Source organism: Chiloscyllium punctatum, chromosome 3 (genome assembly GCF_047496795.1).
Source record: "Chiloscyllium punctatum isolate Juve2018m chromosome 3, sChiPun1.3, whole genome shotgun sequence".
NCBI classification, from domain to species: domain Eukaryota; kingdom Metazoa; phylum Chordata; class Chondrichthyes; order Orectolobiformes; family Hemiscylliidae; genus Chiloscyllium; species Chiloscyllium punctatum.
In genome coordinates, this window is record NC_092741.1 from 119732949 (window position 1) to 119750492 (window position 17544).

Sequence of the window (17544 nt, forward strand, 5' to 3'; positions counted from 1 at the left end):
GGCCTGAAGTGCATCTACTTTAATATACTTTAAGTATAGTGTGTAAGGCAGATGAACTTAGGACTTCGATTGGTGTCTGGGAGTATGACGTTATTGCAATCAGAGACGTCTGATTGCAATGAGTGGCAACTAAACGTTCCAGGATATAGATGCGTCAGACAGGTCAGGGAGGGAAGTAAAAGCAGGGGTGAACTTACACTGCTGGTCAGGGATGATATCCCGGCTGTGCTAAAGGAGGATACTATGGAGGGCTCGGGTTGTGAGGCATTATGGGTGGAGCTGAAAAATAAGAAGGGTGCAGTTACACTGTTGGGGCTGTAATGACAGACCTCCCAACAGTGAGCGAGGTAGAAGAACAAATAGGTAAACAGATTATGGAAAGATGTAGAGGCAATAGGGTAGGGGTGATGGGAGATTTTAATTTTCCCAACATTGACTGGGATACACTTAGCGTCAGACGTCTGGATGGGGCAGAATTTGTAAGAAGTGTCCAGGAGAGTTTTCTATAACAGTATGTCAATAGTCCGACGAGGGAAGGGGTCATATTGGACCTGGTATTGGGGAATGAGCCAGGACAGGTGGTAGAAGTTGCAGTGGGGGATTTCTTTGGGAACAGTGACCACAATTTTGTACGTTTTGGACTACTCGTAGATAAAGATGGAAGTGGTCCTAAGGGAAGAGCACTAAACTGGGCCAAGGTCAATTATATCAAAATTAGGCAGGAGCTGGGAAATGTGGATTAGACACAGCTATTTGAAGGGAAGTCCATATTTGATTTATGGGAGGCTTTCAAAGATAGGTTAAAGATAGTGCAGGATAGGCACATCCCATTGAAGGCAAAGGATGGGAAAGGCAAAATTCGTGAATCGTGGATGATAGGAGAAATCGTACGACTAGCCAAGAGGAAAAGGGAAGCATACTTAAGGTCCAGGCAGCTAAGAACAGAATGGGCCCTGGAGGAATATCGAAAGAGTAGAACCAGTCTTAAATGAGGAATCAGCTGGGCTAAAAGGGGTCATGAAACATCTTAAGCGAGCAGAATTAAGGACTAATCCCAAAGCATTTTTTTTCTTATATAAGCAGCAGGCGGGTAACTAGAGAAAGGATTGGTCCACTAAAGGATAATGAAGGAAGGCTGGGTGTCGAACCCGAGAGAATGGGTGAGATCTGAATGATTACTTTACATCAGTGTTCACTGAGGAGAGGATCATGATGAATCTTGAGATTAGAGATAAAAGTTTGATTAGTCTGGATCACGTTGACATAAGTAGGGAAGATGTGCTGGGTAGGCTTGAGGTTATTGAGATGGACAAATCCCCAGGACCAGATAGGATCTATCCCAGGATGCTGAAGGAAACGAGAGAGGAAATAGCTGGGGCCCTGACAGGTATCTTTCCGGCATCCTTAAACACAGGTGAGGTGCAGGAGGACTGGAAGATTGCTCATGTTGTCCTCCTGTATAAAGGGTAGTAGGGATATTCCAGGTAACCACAGACCAGTGAGCCTGATGTCAGTTGTAGGAAAGTCGCTAGAGAAGGTACTGAGGGACAGGATCTATTCATACATAGAAAAGAATGGGCTTATCAGTGATAGGCAACATGCTTTTGTGCGGGGGAGATCATGCCTTACCGACTTAATAGAGTTCTTTGAGGAAGCGACCGAGTTGATAGATGAAGGAAGGGCTGTTGTTGTCATATACATGGACTTTAGTAAGGCGTTTGATAAGGTTCCCCATGGTAAACTAATTAAGAAAGTGCAGTCACACGGTGTGCAAGGTATTCTAGCTAGGTGGATATAGAACTGGTTGAGCAACAGGAGACAGAGAGTAGTAGTGAAGGGAGTTTCTCGAAATGGAGAAAGGTGACCAGTGGTGTTCCAGAGGGATCAGTGCTGGGACCACTGTTGTTTATGATATACATAAATGATCTGGAAGAGGGCACTGTTGGTATGATCAGCAAGTTTGCAGATGACACGAAGATTGGTGGAGTAGCAGAAAGCACAAGAATACAGGAGGATATAGATAGACTGGAGAGTTGGGCGGAAAAGTGGCAGGTGGAGTTCAATCCAGACAAATATGAGGTGATGCATTTAGGCAATTCTAATTCCACAGCAAATTATACAATGAACTGAAGAACCTTGGAAAAAGTTGATGAGCAGAGAGATCAGGGAGCGCAGGTTCATTGTGCCCTGAAAGTTGCTGCACAGGTGGATAGAGTAGTCAAGATGGCATATGGTATGCTTGCCTTCATTGGATGGGGTATTGAGTATAAGAGCTGGCAGGTGATGTTAAAATTGTACAAGACATTTAGAATACCATGTACCGTTCTGGTCGCCACATTACTAAAAGGATGTGGATGCTTTGGAGAAGGAGAGAGATGGTTTACGAGGATGTTGCCTGGTATGGATCATGCTAGCTATGAAGAAAGGCTGAGTGAGGTTTACAAAATCATGAAGGGTATAGACAGGGTAGATAGAAATGAGTTTTTTCCCCCAAGGTGAAGGATTCAAAACCAAGTGGTCATGCTCACTAGCAAATGATTGCTAATGATGAGTAGAAGGATTACTTAAAGAACTGTCTTCCTCTCCTACCTCAAGAGATTATATCTGCCATCTTCCACTATTCTTACCACCTGACAACTTGTACTTCTTTATTCCTCTTCCATTGTATAATACCTTTGACATAACAGATTGTTTTTCCTATGATCAGGAATATTTTTCTCACACGTTATCTCACTAACCATCACAACTACTTTGGATGGACCACTGAATTACACTTTCAGAGGTTTGCTTTTGTAAAGGTACTGATATTTCACCTTCCACCTTCTATCTTTCATTTTCACCTGTGAAACTTTCAAATGTTGCTGTGCTACATGTTCCTGTTCTTATACTTGCTCCTGCAAGTCTTTCGAGAAGGTTGGATACAGAGCCAGTATTGAAGATTCTCTTTCTTGTTCAAGAACTTCTCTCTAATCAATTTTAATGAACCTCTAAACTCATGACCATGCAGTCAGTAGATTTGAGGAATGTCTAGTAACAAATAGTAAGAAATGTAATCTTTTGTCCCAATTTTGTGGGCATTTATGACAGTATGCCTTATTCATGGCTTTAAGAGTTTGATGGTACCTCTTCAAAGTGCCCTGTATTCTTAATGATAGAAATACAGACATTGAAAATATGCATATTGACCCTTCAAGCCTCTTCTGCCATTCAATGTTTTAATGGCTGTTCATCAAACTCAATAATGTGTTCATGCTTTCTCCCTATACATTTTGGTTGCTTTAACACCCTCCTCAACTACTAAGCATTTCCTGGAAAATTTCAGGCACATTTAGAACTCTGGTCAGACTGCATTTCAATGGACAGTCCACAATGAGTGGAAAAATAATTTCACTGCACCTTTGAACAACTAGCTGTATGAATTACATGTTTACCAATGCCTGCACCTTCTGTATTCCTATATGCCCTCCCATAGGAACATGCTACTTGCAATGCGTCCTTACAATATCTGAGTAGTTCCAGTATTTGATGAAATCACATCCATTCTTCATTCATAGTCTGAGGGGGTGTCTCCAAGTCAGTACTTTCTCTTTGATCTGAGATGACCTTGGAACATTACCAGTCATCTATTTCGTACCTTGGCCACTTGCCCCCTTTCATTCTCTCATCTTCTATCCCTTTCAAATTTATGAAGGTGGAAGTAAAAGGGTTTTATTTTATGGATTAACTCAATCATCAGTTATTATTGATGTCTGTCTTGCAGCTGCAATCCTTAGGTCCTCAACAAGGATTCTTATTTGAGAAGGAAGCAACTTCCTAAACTTCCTCTTGGAGAATAACCTCCCTAACAGCTAACACATGGTTTCAGTTTTTAACAGTCTATCCACAACAAAATTATATTGCATAACTCTTTCAGATTTAATATAGACTGCTCCAGCAGTTTCCTCAACCCAGAACCCTTCCTATAATCCTCACGAACTACTAATTCGTGGCCAATATAGTTTCCTTTACAGTGTCATAATCCCATGAAACTTTATCTGACAGTGAAGCATAAATATTTAATGCTTTACCTGCCAACTTCTTCTGCGTGGGCAATGTCAGCCCTCATTAACCCAATTCATTTCTTTAGCCATTTTCTCAAATTACATGAAGAATACCGCCACGTCTGTTTAGTAAAATTTGGCAGGACCTATGCAAACTTAAATATTACCTCACTGGACCTTAAATTATGACTCAGATTCTCCCCTCCAAGGCCTGCTTGTGCATCTGCCATTTTCTGCATCACCTGCATCATTTTAAAATTATATTTATGGTCTCTTGCTTGACATTCTATTTGCAATTCAAATTCTAATTCTTTCATTTCCATTCCACGCCATCTTTCTGTCCTTTTTTTTCTTGGTCTCTTTTTTGTCATTTCCAGTTTCTTCATTGTCTCATGTTCAAGGTGCTTTGATTGTAACTGAATATTATTGATTTTGATAAGTCACTACCCAAAATACTTGCCCTCATTTGAATTTCTTCTAAGTCCTGTGCTGGTACCTTAAATACCCTTGCCTTTCTGGCTCTGCCAGACAATGTTACGTCCAGTTTACTAATCAAGTCAAACATTCTAGGTTTTGATAATTTCCTTAAGACTGCTTGGAACAACTCTGCTACCTGTAGGAATGTTTTGCTGTTTCCAGAACCATGCCTTAAGTGCAGTATAGAACTTGGTGCATGCCTTCACCTTTGTATTTTACTAATACCAAACCAAATTCACATTGCTTAGAGGCATGGCATTATAACTAGAACTCCATCAATAAACACATTGATTTAGACCCTATCTACCTTCCCTTTAAAAAAACAGAAATGACATCACTCACCTTAAGAAACCAAGACCTATAAATAGAGAGGCAGGATATACCATCAGCACTTCACCAGATACTCTCTCTAATGTTACTAGTATGGTGATGAAATGTCTGATAACAAACATTCAAGCTCAGCGAGCTAATTTACATTCGTCTCATTGCTTGTGTTTTAAAACAATCCTGGATGAGACGCCAAACTTTGTCACAACTCACTGGGGTTGAATGCTGGAAATTAAGCTCTGCTATTCCACAAATCATCACAAAAGTTAGATTTTTAAAGTAGAACACAAAATTCTCCAAGTTAATCAATTTCTGGACCCTGGCTGAAAGCACAGACCATTTTCCTGTACTTAAGAAGAACTATTATTTAGTATAAACAATTAGAATATAATCACCAAACAAACAGTTGTAATCCATCAATCAGTAACAGAACTGATTAAAATTCTAATCCTTTTGTAAACACGTCCTTACATACTGACAGATAGACATAGATAGGGAGGAAACATGAACGGAGGGAAAACTGGTAAAACACTTCAATAGATTTTGTTCGCAAGATCTGTTCAGTTAGTTCTTATTAAATCAGAACATTTCTATTTCGGCCTTCTTTTTCTAAATCTCTCCATTGGTTTGCAAGAGGCACAAGGTGGTTGATTCACTGATAAAAGGTCTCTGACCTATCAACTGAAAGTCACAACTTACAATAACTCTTACAGGAAGGATAAATGAGTTTTCTCTAGATTTACTAACTCCTGGTCAAATGGTGGTATCCTGACATCTTGTTCCCAACTGTTCAGTCATCTGAGAATCAATTATATAATTGTTACCAAACAAAAGTTAATGGTAACAAGTCAATCGTCATAGTCAAATCAACTTCGTGTTGCTGAGCAAAACTCTATCTGTAAACAACCCTACCGCTCCAGTTTGTCTGAAAATATTCACCTTCAATTACTGTTAAATGACTGTCAGGTTACTAGTTTTTCAAAACATACAGCAATCTTTTAAAATATTGATTTTAAAACTCATTCCCTCTTATTTCAACCCACAATTTTAAAAAGCACAACAAAATGGTAAGAGACAGCGCTTACAATTGACAGTGAGAAAAAGGCCATATAGCTTATTATCCCTGTGCTATTGCTTTAGTGAGGTTATCTAATTTAGCACCATTGACCTGCACTACTTCCCTATTCCCGAAACATTTCCCCCACAACTATTCATTTAATTTCCTTTTGAAAAGTACTGCCATATCTGCTTCTACCATTCTTTCAAGCAGTGCTTTCCATACCGTAACCAACTTGTGAAAAAAAATTCTTCTTCATATGGTTCTTTAGGCAATTATTTTAAATTTGTTCCCTCAGCTTACTGACCATTCTGTCAGTGGTAACAATTTTACATATTTGCCCTATCAAAATCCTTGGTGATTTTAAAATCTCTCCATAAAATTCTCTTCTGTAAGGAAAACAAACCTACATTTATGAAATCCTTGTAACTTCAAGCATTCTGGTGATATCACCATCTTGAACCATACCTTCAAACACCTCATTATTTTCTTTGAATGCAGTAATATATATAGAAGTGGCTTCAAGAATAGAATTCAATTTGTAAAAGTGATGGCATATCTCTGCTTATTTGTTGAGAACTGAAGTACAACAAATATGCTCCCGCGTTGCATCAAGCCAGTATAAGTGAATCAGAAGAAAACTTCAGAAATTCCCATGCAATGGGTTATGGAGAGCAAACGTATGCTTTCCTAGATAGTTAAGAGTGAAATGAATTCAAATCAGTATAACATTTAATAGGTAGAACTAATTACTTCAGTGGACTGGATTGATTTAATGCTCATATCATTACAACAAGGTCTTCAACATCACAACAGCTGATGGAATTTAAATTCAATTATTAACCTGAAATTGAAAACTAGCTTCAGAAATGGAGTCCATGAAACTACCATCAATTGTCATAAAACCCATCTAACTCAAATGTCTGAGGGAAGAAAATCCACTAGTTTTACGTGGTCTGGCTTACATGTGAATTCAGACCCACAGCAATGTGTTTCATTCTTGACTATCCGACATAATGGCCTCACAAGCTGCTCAGCTCAAGGGCAATCAGGAATGGTACCATGATCCAACTTATATTACTACTGGATAAGTTGGATTCCAGACTGAAACCTGGGTTGAAAAATTATATTTTATTGTGTTTTAGTATCATCAAGATGGTCTCTCGTTGAAGCACAAGCGCACAATGTTATAGATTTTGTTTTAAAACAAATAGTTTCATTAAGCAAACAAATTAAAAATAAAAAAAACCAAGCTATTTACCTATAACACAAATCCAAAGAATTTAAAATACACAAAAATATAATTCTGTTAATCTCAAAACATTCCTTTACAAATCCCCCCAAAAATCCTTTATACCCTAAAGTACCCCTTTGAGAGTACTCAAACCAGAAGAAACATCTTTTCCTAACACATCAGTAGATGCAAGGTAAATATGATGTTAATACCTAGACTGGAGACAGTGATAACTTCTTGCTGGAGCAAACATACACCTGCACTTGAACGTACTCAGCTTCAAGTAATCTATTCAGTGTTTTGTCCCAGCACTTCTGTTTTTGACTAACTCCTTACTCAAAGATAAATCTATTTTTCTACATACTCCCCTTTACCATGGATGCGTTTATAGGATGCTGCTATATTGGAAAAGTTGATGATTAGTAGTTAAATAATGTATCATTTTGTTAAGTATTTCAGTAGAGTTAAAGTTATGCCATGTCTTTCTTTTGTTTGTATTTTAACTATGCTGTAAGAATAAAGTGTGTTTTGCTTAAAGTCTCGTCGTGGACCAATCAAATCACATCTGGAATACAATACCTTACACTTGCCTTTGAATACTAGTAGTATTTAAGGTCTAGGATATCTGCTGGATATATTTTGATCGATAACAGAGATAGCTGTAAAAGAAATACTGTGGCTACAGAAATACTTACAAGTTAATAATTAACATCAAATACACAGAAAGCCCATAGGTCATTAATAAACATCCAAACTTAAAATAAACAAAAATCAGACACTTTGTATTATTATGAGCAACAAATTCTGGCCTTACTAGTAATTCCTCATCTCAAAATAATTTTTTAAATTTAGAAGATCAAGGTAGTGATCAAATGGATGTTCATAATTATTTCATAAGCTGTGTATAGAGGACCAGACATACATACCTTTGTCCAGACATCCAAAGTGAAAGCTTGCCATGGATACACTTATTTTCTGACTGCTGGACATAGGTTAATGCCAAGTGCTGCCACTTTCCTGGGGTTAGAATGTTTTCTTGTGACTCAGCTTGTGCTAGCAGGCCTGCTTTCAAGTCATCATTTGGATCAATGCAAATTCTACAGGAAGCAAGTAATTTTAGTAATTGAGAAATTGCAATGTATAATTTAAAGAAATATTATATTGATATCAAGCTTTTCACATCTTAAGGTATTCTCAGAGCAATTTACAACCAATTAAGTATTTTTGAAGTGCAGCCATTGTCATGTTGGAAACCTGTCAACCAATTTTTAAACAGCAAGCTTCCACAATAAGCAATGATAAAATGAGCCAATAAATTGCTTCAATAATTTTGGTTAAGAAATAATTATTGGCCAGGAAACCACTCTTGTTCTCTTTTGAAAAAGTGCTGTGGAATCTTTCATATCTGATTGAAAGGGGAGACTTGGTATAACATCTTATCCAAAAAATGGTGCCCTATCAGTGCAGTACACTCTCAATACAACACAATATCTTGTGTTCAAAGTCTCTGGAACGAGGCTTGAATCCACAACCTCTGACTGACCCTTATTGCCATTAAGCTTATACAATATATGAACCATAATTTTCATTGCTAGAATAGCACGTTATAGTCAGAAACAAAGTAATAAATGAACTCTGTTTAAAACCATAGAGAAAGAGAAATTAACCACACTGCATGGGTATTCAGGTCAGCAAGAAAATAAAAATGAATTTAAAATGGTTGGTACTAATTTTAACTGTGCTTACTGGAATATGGATTTTGTAATCTGTTGTGGCAGGCCAATTTGAGTTTAAGTTCCACACTGCTATCTGTCCTAACACAGATCACTTCCACGAAGCACAAATTTGCTTAGGGAACTAATACCACATGCTTTATAAAGAAAAATAGCTCTAAACATTTTAGAAGAATATAATTCAGTCAAAGTGATCTAAATCCACAAATATTTTTAAATTTCCATTGCTGAATTAATTAAAATGTGTTGAAATGTTTTTATAACAGCAGCAAATTTCTTTCACCCATATTGATAATAGAAACAGACATCCTGTATTATATTTATCTTCATTCAGTACTCTACCTGAATATAAAGCCACCTATGTTCAAATCAGCCCAAACTTGCAGCATGATTTCTTTAGACCCCAATGAAATCACATGGAGGCACCCATCTTCAACCAATTTATCACCACAATTCGTAATGTTGCCACAATCTAAGCCAGCTGTTTTCTCATCTAAAAAATAAAACAAAATTATTTCTTTGCATCACTCATGTCATGACTGAGCACCAGACAAGAATGTACATCATGTGATCATCACAGCTTCTGAAAACTACTGCAGGTTTTCTTTATATGGTGAGACATAACAGAAAAAAATAATATGGGCATTTATTATAATCTGAATGCAAGCTAGGCCTATGAATTCCTCTAATGCTCCACCCAGTAGCAGCAATGTGTACCAATGACAAGATGTTGATGAAAATGCAAGTAGCAGCAGCTACCAAGAATGGAATCACTGACATCAAGTTACCAGCTGGGAGTCACATTCAAATGAACAGTGAGAAACAGGAATATAGTGTCAGTGTTTGCTCAATGATTATCATTTGAGAGTTTCTTTGTACTTCTTTGAAGCCTCAGCCTAAGAATTCATATCTCAAAGTGAATGCAGCATTGCCAGAGATACCATTTAGGATAAAGCCTCAACCTGAGGTCCTATAAACAGTCTTGGTAGACCCAAATGATTCCTGAAGAAGGGCTCATGCCCGAAACATCAATTCTCCTGCTCCTTGGGTGCTGCCTGACCTGCTGTGCTTTTCCAGCAACACATTCTCAGCTCAGACCCCAATGACTCCATTACATTTTTTTTTAAGAGCAAGGAACTTCTCCCTACTTTCCAGGATAATTTTTATCCCTCAAATAAGATCATGAAAACAGATTATCCAGTGATTATTACTTGGTCATTTGTACAATCTTTATTGGGCACAAATTGGTTGCCATGTTTCCTGCAATAAAATATTTCAAACGTACTCCACTGACTACAAAGCACTTCAGGGCATGTTGAGTTCACAAAAGAGACGTTTGTATCTCTTTCTTTAACCCTGTAACAGAGATGCTTTGACCTATACCCTTAAGCATACCTTCCAGGTAGAAATGCAGGGTTGTAGAATTTACTTTATTTTGCACCAGGATAAATATTCAAAAGAAGCTTTAAAACACTGATGACAATATTGTCTCCCAATCATTTGGATTCTATCCTTAAATATTACATCAACGTATTCCACTCTGGTTTATATTGACTGCCTTCCCTTTGTCAATTAACCATCACAAAATCTAAACACAGTAGGGGCCAGATGAAATGGTTATTTTCAAGATTAACAACAAGTTTCCAAAAGGAGGGAGTTAATTTTTCATAAATCGTTTTACATTGAAAAGATAATCACAGAACGCTATATCATACATTGGTAGAAGCAAAGCAAACTAGTGTCTCTGTTTGAACTTGGTGATGATGACACTTGTGAAATTCCTTCCAAGATAAAGGCTTCTGGGTAATCGAGATGGAGGACAGGAGAAAATCATGGCTGTAACAGCTTCTCCATTTTTGAGGTTTTTCCCAGCCTCTGAGCAGAATTTTTGGAGCCGTAGTGAGAGAGAGAGAGAGAGAGAGAGAGAGAGAGAGGGGGGGGGGGGGATTGTGTGTGTGTGAGAGCGAGAGAGCGCGCGAGAGAGAGCGCGCGCGAGAGAGAGAGAGCGCGAGAGAGAGAGAGCGCGAGAGAGATTGTGAGAGCAAGAGATTGTGTGAGAGAGAGAGAGAGAGAGATTGTGTGAGAGCGAGAGATTGTGTGAGAGAGAGAGAGAGAGATTGTGTGAGAGAGAGAGAAAGAGAGATTGTGTGAGAGAGAAAGAGGGAGGGAGGGAGGGAGGGGGAGAGGGGGAGAGAGAGAGAGAGAGCGAGAGATTGTGTGAGAGAGAGCGCGAGCGCGAGAGAGAGCGCGAGAGAGAGAGCGAGCGCGAGCGCGAGAGAGAGCGCGAGAGAGAGCGCGAGCGCGAGAGAGAGCGCGAGCGCGAGAGAGAGCGCGCGAGCGCGAGAGAGAGCGCGCGAGCGCGAGAGAGAGCGCGCGAGCGCGAGAGAGAGCGCGAGCGAGAGCGCGAGAGAGAGCGGGAGAGAGAGCGGGAGAGAGAGCGCGAGCGCGAGAGCGAGCGCGAGCACGAGAGCGAGCGCGAGCACGAGAGCGAGCGCGAGCACGAGAGCGAGCACGAGAGCGAGCACGAGAGCGAGCACGAGAGCGAGCACGAGAGCGAGCGCGAGCACGAGAGAGAGCGCGAGCACGAGAGAGAGCGCGAGCACGAGAGAGAGCGCGAGCACGAGAGAGAGCGCGAGCACGAGAGAGAGCGCGAGCACGAGAGAGAGCGCGAGCACGAGAGAGAGCGCGAGCACGAGAGAGAGCGCGAGCACGAGAGAGAGCGCGAGCACGAGAGAGAGCGCGAGCACGAGAGAGAGCGCGAGCACGAGAGAGAGAGCGAGCACGAGAGAGAGAGCGAGCACGAGAGAGAGAGCGAGCACGAGAGAGAGAGCAAGCACGAGAGAGAGAGCAAGCACGAGAGAGAGAGCGAGCACGAGAGAGAGAGCGAGCGCGAGCGCGAGCACGAGAGAGAGAGCGAGCGCGAGAGAGAGAGCGAGCGCGAGCGCGAGCGCGAGAGAGCGAGCGCGAGCGCGAGAGAGAGAGCGAGCGCGAGCGCGAGAGAGAGAGCGAGCGCGAGCGCGAGAGAGAGAGCGAGCGCGAGCGCGAGACAGAGAGAGCGAGCGCGAGCGCGAGAGAGAGAGCGCGAGAGAGAGAGAGCGCGAGAGAGAGAGAGCGAGCGCGAGCGCGAGAGAGAGAGAGCGAGCGCAAGCGCGAGAGAGAGAGAGCGAGCGCGAGCGCGAGAGAGAGAGAGCGAGCGCGAGCGCGAGAGAGAGAGAGCGAGCGCGAGCGCGAGAGAGAGAGAGCGAGCGCGAGCGCGAGAGAGAGAGAGCGAGCGCGAGAGAGAGAGCGAGCGCGAGAGAGAGAGAGCGAGCGCGAGAGAGAGAGAGCGAGCGCGAGCGCGAGCGCGAGAGAGAGCGAGCGCGAGCGCGAGAGAGAGAGAGCGAGCGCGAGCGCGAGAGAGAGAGAGCGAGCGCGAGCGCGAGAGAGAGAGAGCGAGCGCGAGAGAGTGAGAGCGAGCGCGAGAGAGAGAGAGCGAGCGCGAGAGAGCGAGCGCGAGCGCGAGAGAGAGAGAGCGAGCGCGAGAGAGAGAGAGCGAGCGCGAGAGAGAGAGAGCGAGCGCGAGCGCGAGAGAGAGAGAGCGAGCGCGAGCGCGAGAGAGAGAGAGCGAGCGCGAGCGCGAGAGAGAGAGAGCGAGCGCGAGCGCGAGAGAGCGAGCACGAGAGAGAGAGAGCGAGCGCGAGAGAGAGAGAGCGAGCGCGAGCGCGAGAGAGAGAGAGCGAGCGCGAGCGCGAGAGAGAGAGAGCGAGCGCGAGCGCGAGAGAGCGAGCACGAGAGAGAGAGAGCGAGAGCGAGCACGAGAGAGAGAGAGCGAGCGCGAGCACGAGAGAGAGAGAGCGAGCGCGAGCACGAGAGAGAGAGAGCGAGCGCGAGCACGAGAGAGAGAGAGCGAGCGCGAGCACGAGAGAGAGAGAGCGAGCGCGAGCACGAGAGAGAGAGAGCGAGCGCGAGCACGAGAGAGAGAGAGCGAGCGCGAGCACGAGAGAGAGAGAGCGAGCGCGAGCACGAGAGAGAGAGAGCGAGCGCGAGCACGAGAGAGAGAGAGCGAGCGCGAGCACGAGAGAGAGAGAGCGAGCGCGAGCACGAGAGAGAGAGAGCGAGCGCGAGCACGAGAGAGAGAGAGCGAGCGCGAGCACGAGAGAGAGAGAGCGAGCGCGAGCACGAGAGAGAGAGAGCGAGCGCGAGCACGAGAGAGAGAGAGCGAGCGCGAGCACGAGAGAGAGAGAGCGAGCGCGAGCACGAGAGAGAGAGAGCGAGCGCGAGCACGAGAGAGAGAGAGCGAGCGCGAGCACGAGAGAGAGAGAGCGAGCGCGAGCACGAGAGAGAGAGAGCGAGCGCGAGCACGAGAGAGAGAGAGCGAGCGCGAGCACGAGAGAGAGAGAGCGAGCGCGAGCACGAGAGAGAGAGAGCGAGCGCGAGCACGAGAGAGAGAGCGAGCGCGAGCACGAGAGAGAGAGCGAGCGCGAGCACGAGAGAGAGAGCGAGCGCGAGCACGAGGAGAGAGAGCGAGCGCGAGCACGAGAGAGAGAGAGCGAGCGCGAGCACGAGAGATTGTGAGAGCAAGAGATTGTGTGAGCAAGAGATTGTGTGAGAGAGAGAGAGATTGTGTGAGAGCGAGAGATTGTGTGAGAGAGAGAGAGAGAGAGATTGTGTGAGAGAGAGAGAAAGAGAGAGATTGTGTGAGAGAGAGAGAAAGAGAGAGATTGTGTGAGAGAGAAAGAGGGAGGGAGGGAGGGAGGGGGAGAGAGAGAGAGCGAGAGATTGTGTGAGAGAGAGCGAGAGATAGAGCGCGAGCGCGAGCGCGAGAGCGAGCGAGAGATAGAGCGCGAGCGCGAGCGCGAGAGCGAGCGCGAGCACGAGAGCGAGCGCGAGCACGAGAGAGAGCGCGAGCACGAGAGAGAGCGCGAGCACGAGAGAGAGCGCGAGCACGAGAGAGAGCGCGAGCACGAGAGAGAGCGCGAGCACGAGAGAGAGCGCGAGCACGAGAGAGAGCGCGAGCTCGAGAGAGAGCGCGAGCACGAGCGCGAGAGAGAGAGAGCGAGCGCGAGCGCGAGAGAGAGAGAGCGAGCGCGAGCGCGAGAGAGAGAGAGCGAGCGCGAGCGCGAGAGAGAGAGAGCGAGCGCGAGCACGAGAGAGAGAGAGCGAGCGCGAGCACTAGAGAGAGAGAGCGAGCGCGAGCACTAGAGAGAGAGAGCGAGCGCGAGCACTAGAGAGAGAGAGCGAGCGCGAGCACGAGAGAGAGAGAGCGAGCGCGAGCACGAGAGAGCGAGCGCGAGCACGAGAGAGAGAGCGAGCGCGAGCACGAGAGAGAGAGCGAGCGCGAGCACGAGAGAGAGAGCGAGCGCGAGCACGAGAGAGAGAGCGAGCGCGAGCACGAGAGAGAGAGCGAGCGCGAGCACGAGAGAGAGAGAGCGAGCGCGAGCACGAGAGAGAGAGAGCGAGCGCGAGCGCGAGAGAGAGAGCGAGCGCGAGCGCGAGAGAGAGAGAGCGAGCGCGAGCACGAGAGAGAGAGCGAGCGCGAGCACGAGAGAGAGAGCGAGCGCGAGCACGAGAGAGAGAGCGAGCGCGAGCACGAGAGAGAGAGCGAGCGCGAGCACGAGAGAGAGAGCGAGCGCGAGCACGAGAGAGAGAGCGAGCGCGAGCACGAGAGAGAGAGCGAGCGCGAGCACGAGAGAGAGAGAGCGAGCGCGAGCACGAGAGATTGTGAGAGCAAGAGATTGTGTGAGAGAGAGAGAGAGATTGTGTGAGAGCGAGAGATTGTGTGAGAGAGAGAGAGAGAGATTGTGTGAGAGAGAGAGAAAGAGAGAGATTGTGTGAGAGAGAGAGAAAGAGAGAGATTGTGTGAGAGAGAAAGAGGGAGGGAGGGAGGGAGGGGGAGAGAGAGAGAGCGAGAGATTGTGTGAGAGAGAGCGAGAGATAGAGCGAGAGATAGAGCGCGAGCGCGAGAGCGAGCGCGAGCGCGAGAGAGAGCGCGAGCACGAGAGAGAGCGCGAGCACGAGAGAGAGCGCGAGCACGAGAGAGAGCGCGAGCACGAGAGAGAGCGCGAGCACGAGAGAGAGAGCGAGCGCGAGCGCGAGAGAGAGAGAGCGAGCGCGAGCGCGAGCGCGAGCGAGAGAGAGCGAGCGCGAGCGCGAGCGCGAGAGAGAGAGAGCGAGCGCGAGCGCGAGAGAGAGAGAGCGAGCGCGAGCGCGAGAGAGAGAGCGCGAGCGCGAGAGAGAGAGAGCGAGCGCGAGCGCGAGAGAGAGAGAGCGAGCGCGAGAGAGAGAGAGCGAGCGCGAGAGAGAGAGAGCGAGCGCGAGCGCGAGAGAGAGAGCGAGCGCGAGCGCGAGAGAGAGAGCGAGCGCGAGCACGAGAGAGAGAGCGAGCGCGAGCACGAGAGAGAGAGCGAGCGCGAGCACGAGAGAGAGAGCGAGCGCGAGCACGAGAGAGAGAGAGCGAGCGCGAGCACGAGAGAGAGAGAGCGAGCGCGAGCACGAGAGAGAGAGAGAGCGAGCGCGAGCACGAGAGAGAGAGAGAGAGCGCGAGCGCGAGAGAGAGAGCGCGAGCGCGAGAGAGAGAGCGCGAGCGCGAGAGAGCGAGCGCGAGCAGGAGAGAGAGAGCGAGCGCGAGCCGAGCGCGAGCAGGAGAGAGAGAGCGAGCGCGAGCAGGAGAGAGAGAGCGAGCGCGAGCAGGAGAGAGAGAGCGAGCGCGAGCAGGAGAGAGAGAGCGAGCGCGAGCAGGAGAGAGAGAGCGAGCGCGAGCAGGAGAGAGAGAGCGAGCGCGAGCAGGAGAGAGAGAGCGAGCGCGAGCAGGAGAGAGAGAGCGAGCGCGAGCAGGAGAGAGAGAGCGAGCGCGAGCAGGAGAGAGAGAGCGAGCGCGAGCAGGAGAGAGAGAGCGAGCGCGAGCAGGAGAGAGAGAGCGAGCGCGAGCAGGAGAGAGAGAGCGAGCGCGAGCAGGAGAGAGAGAGCGAGCGCGAGCAGGAGAGAGAGAGCGAGCGCGAGCAGGAGAGAGAGAGCGAGCGCGAGCAGGAGAGAGAGAGAGCGAGCGCGAGCAGGAGAGAGAGAGAGCGAGCGCGAGCAGGAGAGAGAGAGAGCGAGCGCGAGCACGAGAGAAAGAGAGCGAGCGCGAGCACGAGAGAGAGAGAGCGAGCGCGAGCACGAGAGAGAGAGAGAGCGCGAGCGCGAGAGAGAGAGAGAGCGCGAGCGCGAGCACGAGAGAGAGAGAGCGAGCGCGAGCACGAGAGAGAGAGAGCGAGCGCGAGCACGAGAGAGAGAGCGAGCGCGAGCACGAGAGAGAGAGCGAGCGCGAGCACGAGAGAGAGAGAGCGAGCGCGAGCACGAGAGAGAGAGAGCGAGCGCGAGCACGAGAGAGAGAGAGAGCGCGAGCGCGAGAGAGAGAGAGAGCGCGAGCGCGAGAGAGAGAGAGAGCGCGAGCGCGAGAGAGAGCGCGAGCACGAGAGAGAGAGAGCGCGAGCACGAGAGAGAGAGAGCGCGAGCACGAGAGAGAGAGAGCGCGAGCACGAGAGAGAGAGAGAGCGCGAGCACGAGAGAGAGAGAGAGCGCGAGCACGAGAGAGAGAGAGCGCGCGAGCACGAGAGAGAGAGAGAGCGCGCGAGCACGAGAGAGCGCGCGAGCGCGAGAGAGAGAGAGCGCGAGCGCGAGCACGAGAGAGAGAGCGAGCGCGAGCGCGAGAGAGAGAGAGAGCACGAGCGCGAGAGAGAGAGAGCGCGAGCACGAGAGAGAGAGAGCGCGCGAGCACGAGAGAGAGAGAGCGCGCGAGCACGAGAGAGAGAGAGCGCGCGAGGGCGAGGGCGAGCGCGAGCACGAGAGAGAGGGCGAGCGCGAGCACGAGAGAGAGGGCGAGCGCGAGCACGAGAGAGAGAGAGCGAGCGCGAGCACGAGAGAGAGAGAGCGAGCGCGAGCACGAGAGAGAGAGAGCGAGCGCGAGCACGAGAGAGAGCGAGCGCGAGCACGAGAGAGAGAGAGCGAGCGCGAGCACGAGAGAGAGAGAGCGAGCGCGAGCACGAGAGAGAGAGAGCGAGCGCGAGCACGAGAGAGAGAGAGCGAGCGCGAGCACGAGAGAGAGAGAGCGAGCGCGAGCACGAGAGAGAGAGAGCGAGCGCGAGCACGAGAGAGAGAGAGCGAGCGCGAGCACGAGAGAGAGAGAGCGAGCGCGAGCACGAGAGAGAGAGAGCGAGCGCGAGCACGAGAGAGAGAGCGAGCGCGAGCACGAGAGAGAGAGAGCGAGCGCGAGCACGAGAGAGAGAGCGAGCGCGAGCGCGAGAGAGAGCGAGCGCGAGAGAGAGAGAGCGAGCGCGAGCGCGAGAGAGAGAGAGCGAGCGCGAGCGCGAGAGAGAGAGAGCGAGCGCGAGAGAGAGAGAGCGAGCGTGAGCACGAGAGAGAGAGCGAGCGCGAGCAGGAGAGAGAGAGCGAGCAGGAGAGAGAGAGCGAGCAGGAGAGAGAGAGCGAGCGCGAGCACGAGAGAGAGAGCGAGCGCGAGCACGAGAGAGAGAGCGAGCGCGAGCAGGAGAGTGAGAGCGAGCGCGAGCAGGAGAGTGAGAGCGAGCGAGAGCACGAGAGAGAGCGAGCGCGAGCGCGAGCACGAGAGAGAGAGCGAGCGCAAGCACGAGAGAGAGAGCGAGCGCAAGCACGAGAGAGAGAGCGAGCGCGAGCACGAGAGAGAGAGCGAGCGCGAGCACG

The 17544-nt window shown here is 48.3% G+C and overlaps 1 protein-coding gene across 3 annotated transcripts in view; it reads right to left on the bottom strand.

Moving 5' to 3' along the window:
- The window catches only part of lyst (lysosomal trafficking regulator), a 369211-nt gene that overhangs the window by 153810 nt on the left and 197857 nt on the right, over nucleotides 1-17544 (bottom strand). For all 3 annotated transcript variants that reach the window (XM_072559529.1, XM_072559520.1, XM_072559538.1), the window contains 2 exons: nucleotides 9211-9361; nucleotides 8062-8232 (listed from right to left, as the gene is read on the bottom strand). In XM_072559529.1, coding sequence (XP_072415630.1) covers nucleotides 8062-8232; nucleotides 9211-9361 — 322 coding nt within the window. The remainder of the gene's footprint in view (nucleotides 1-8061; nucleotides 8233-9210; nucleotides 9362-17544) is intronic.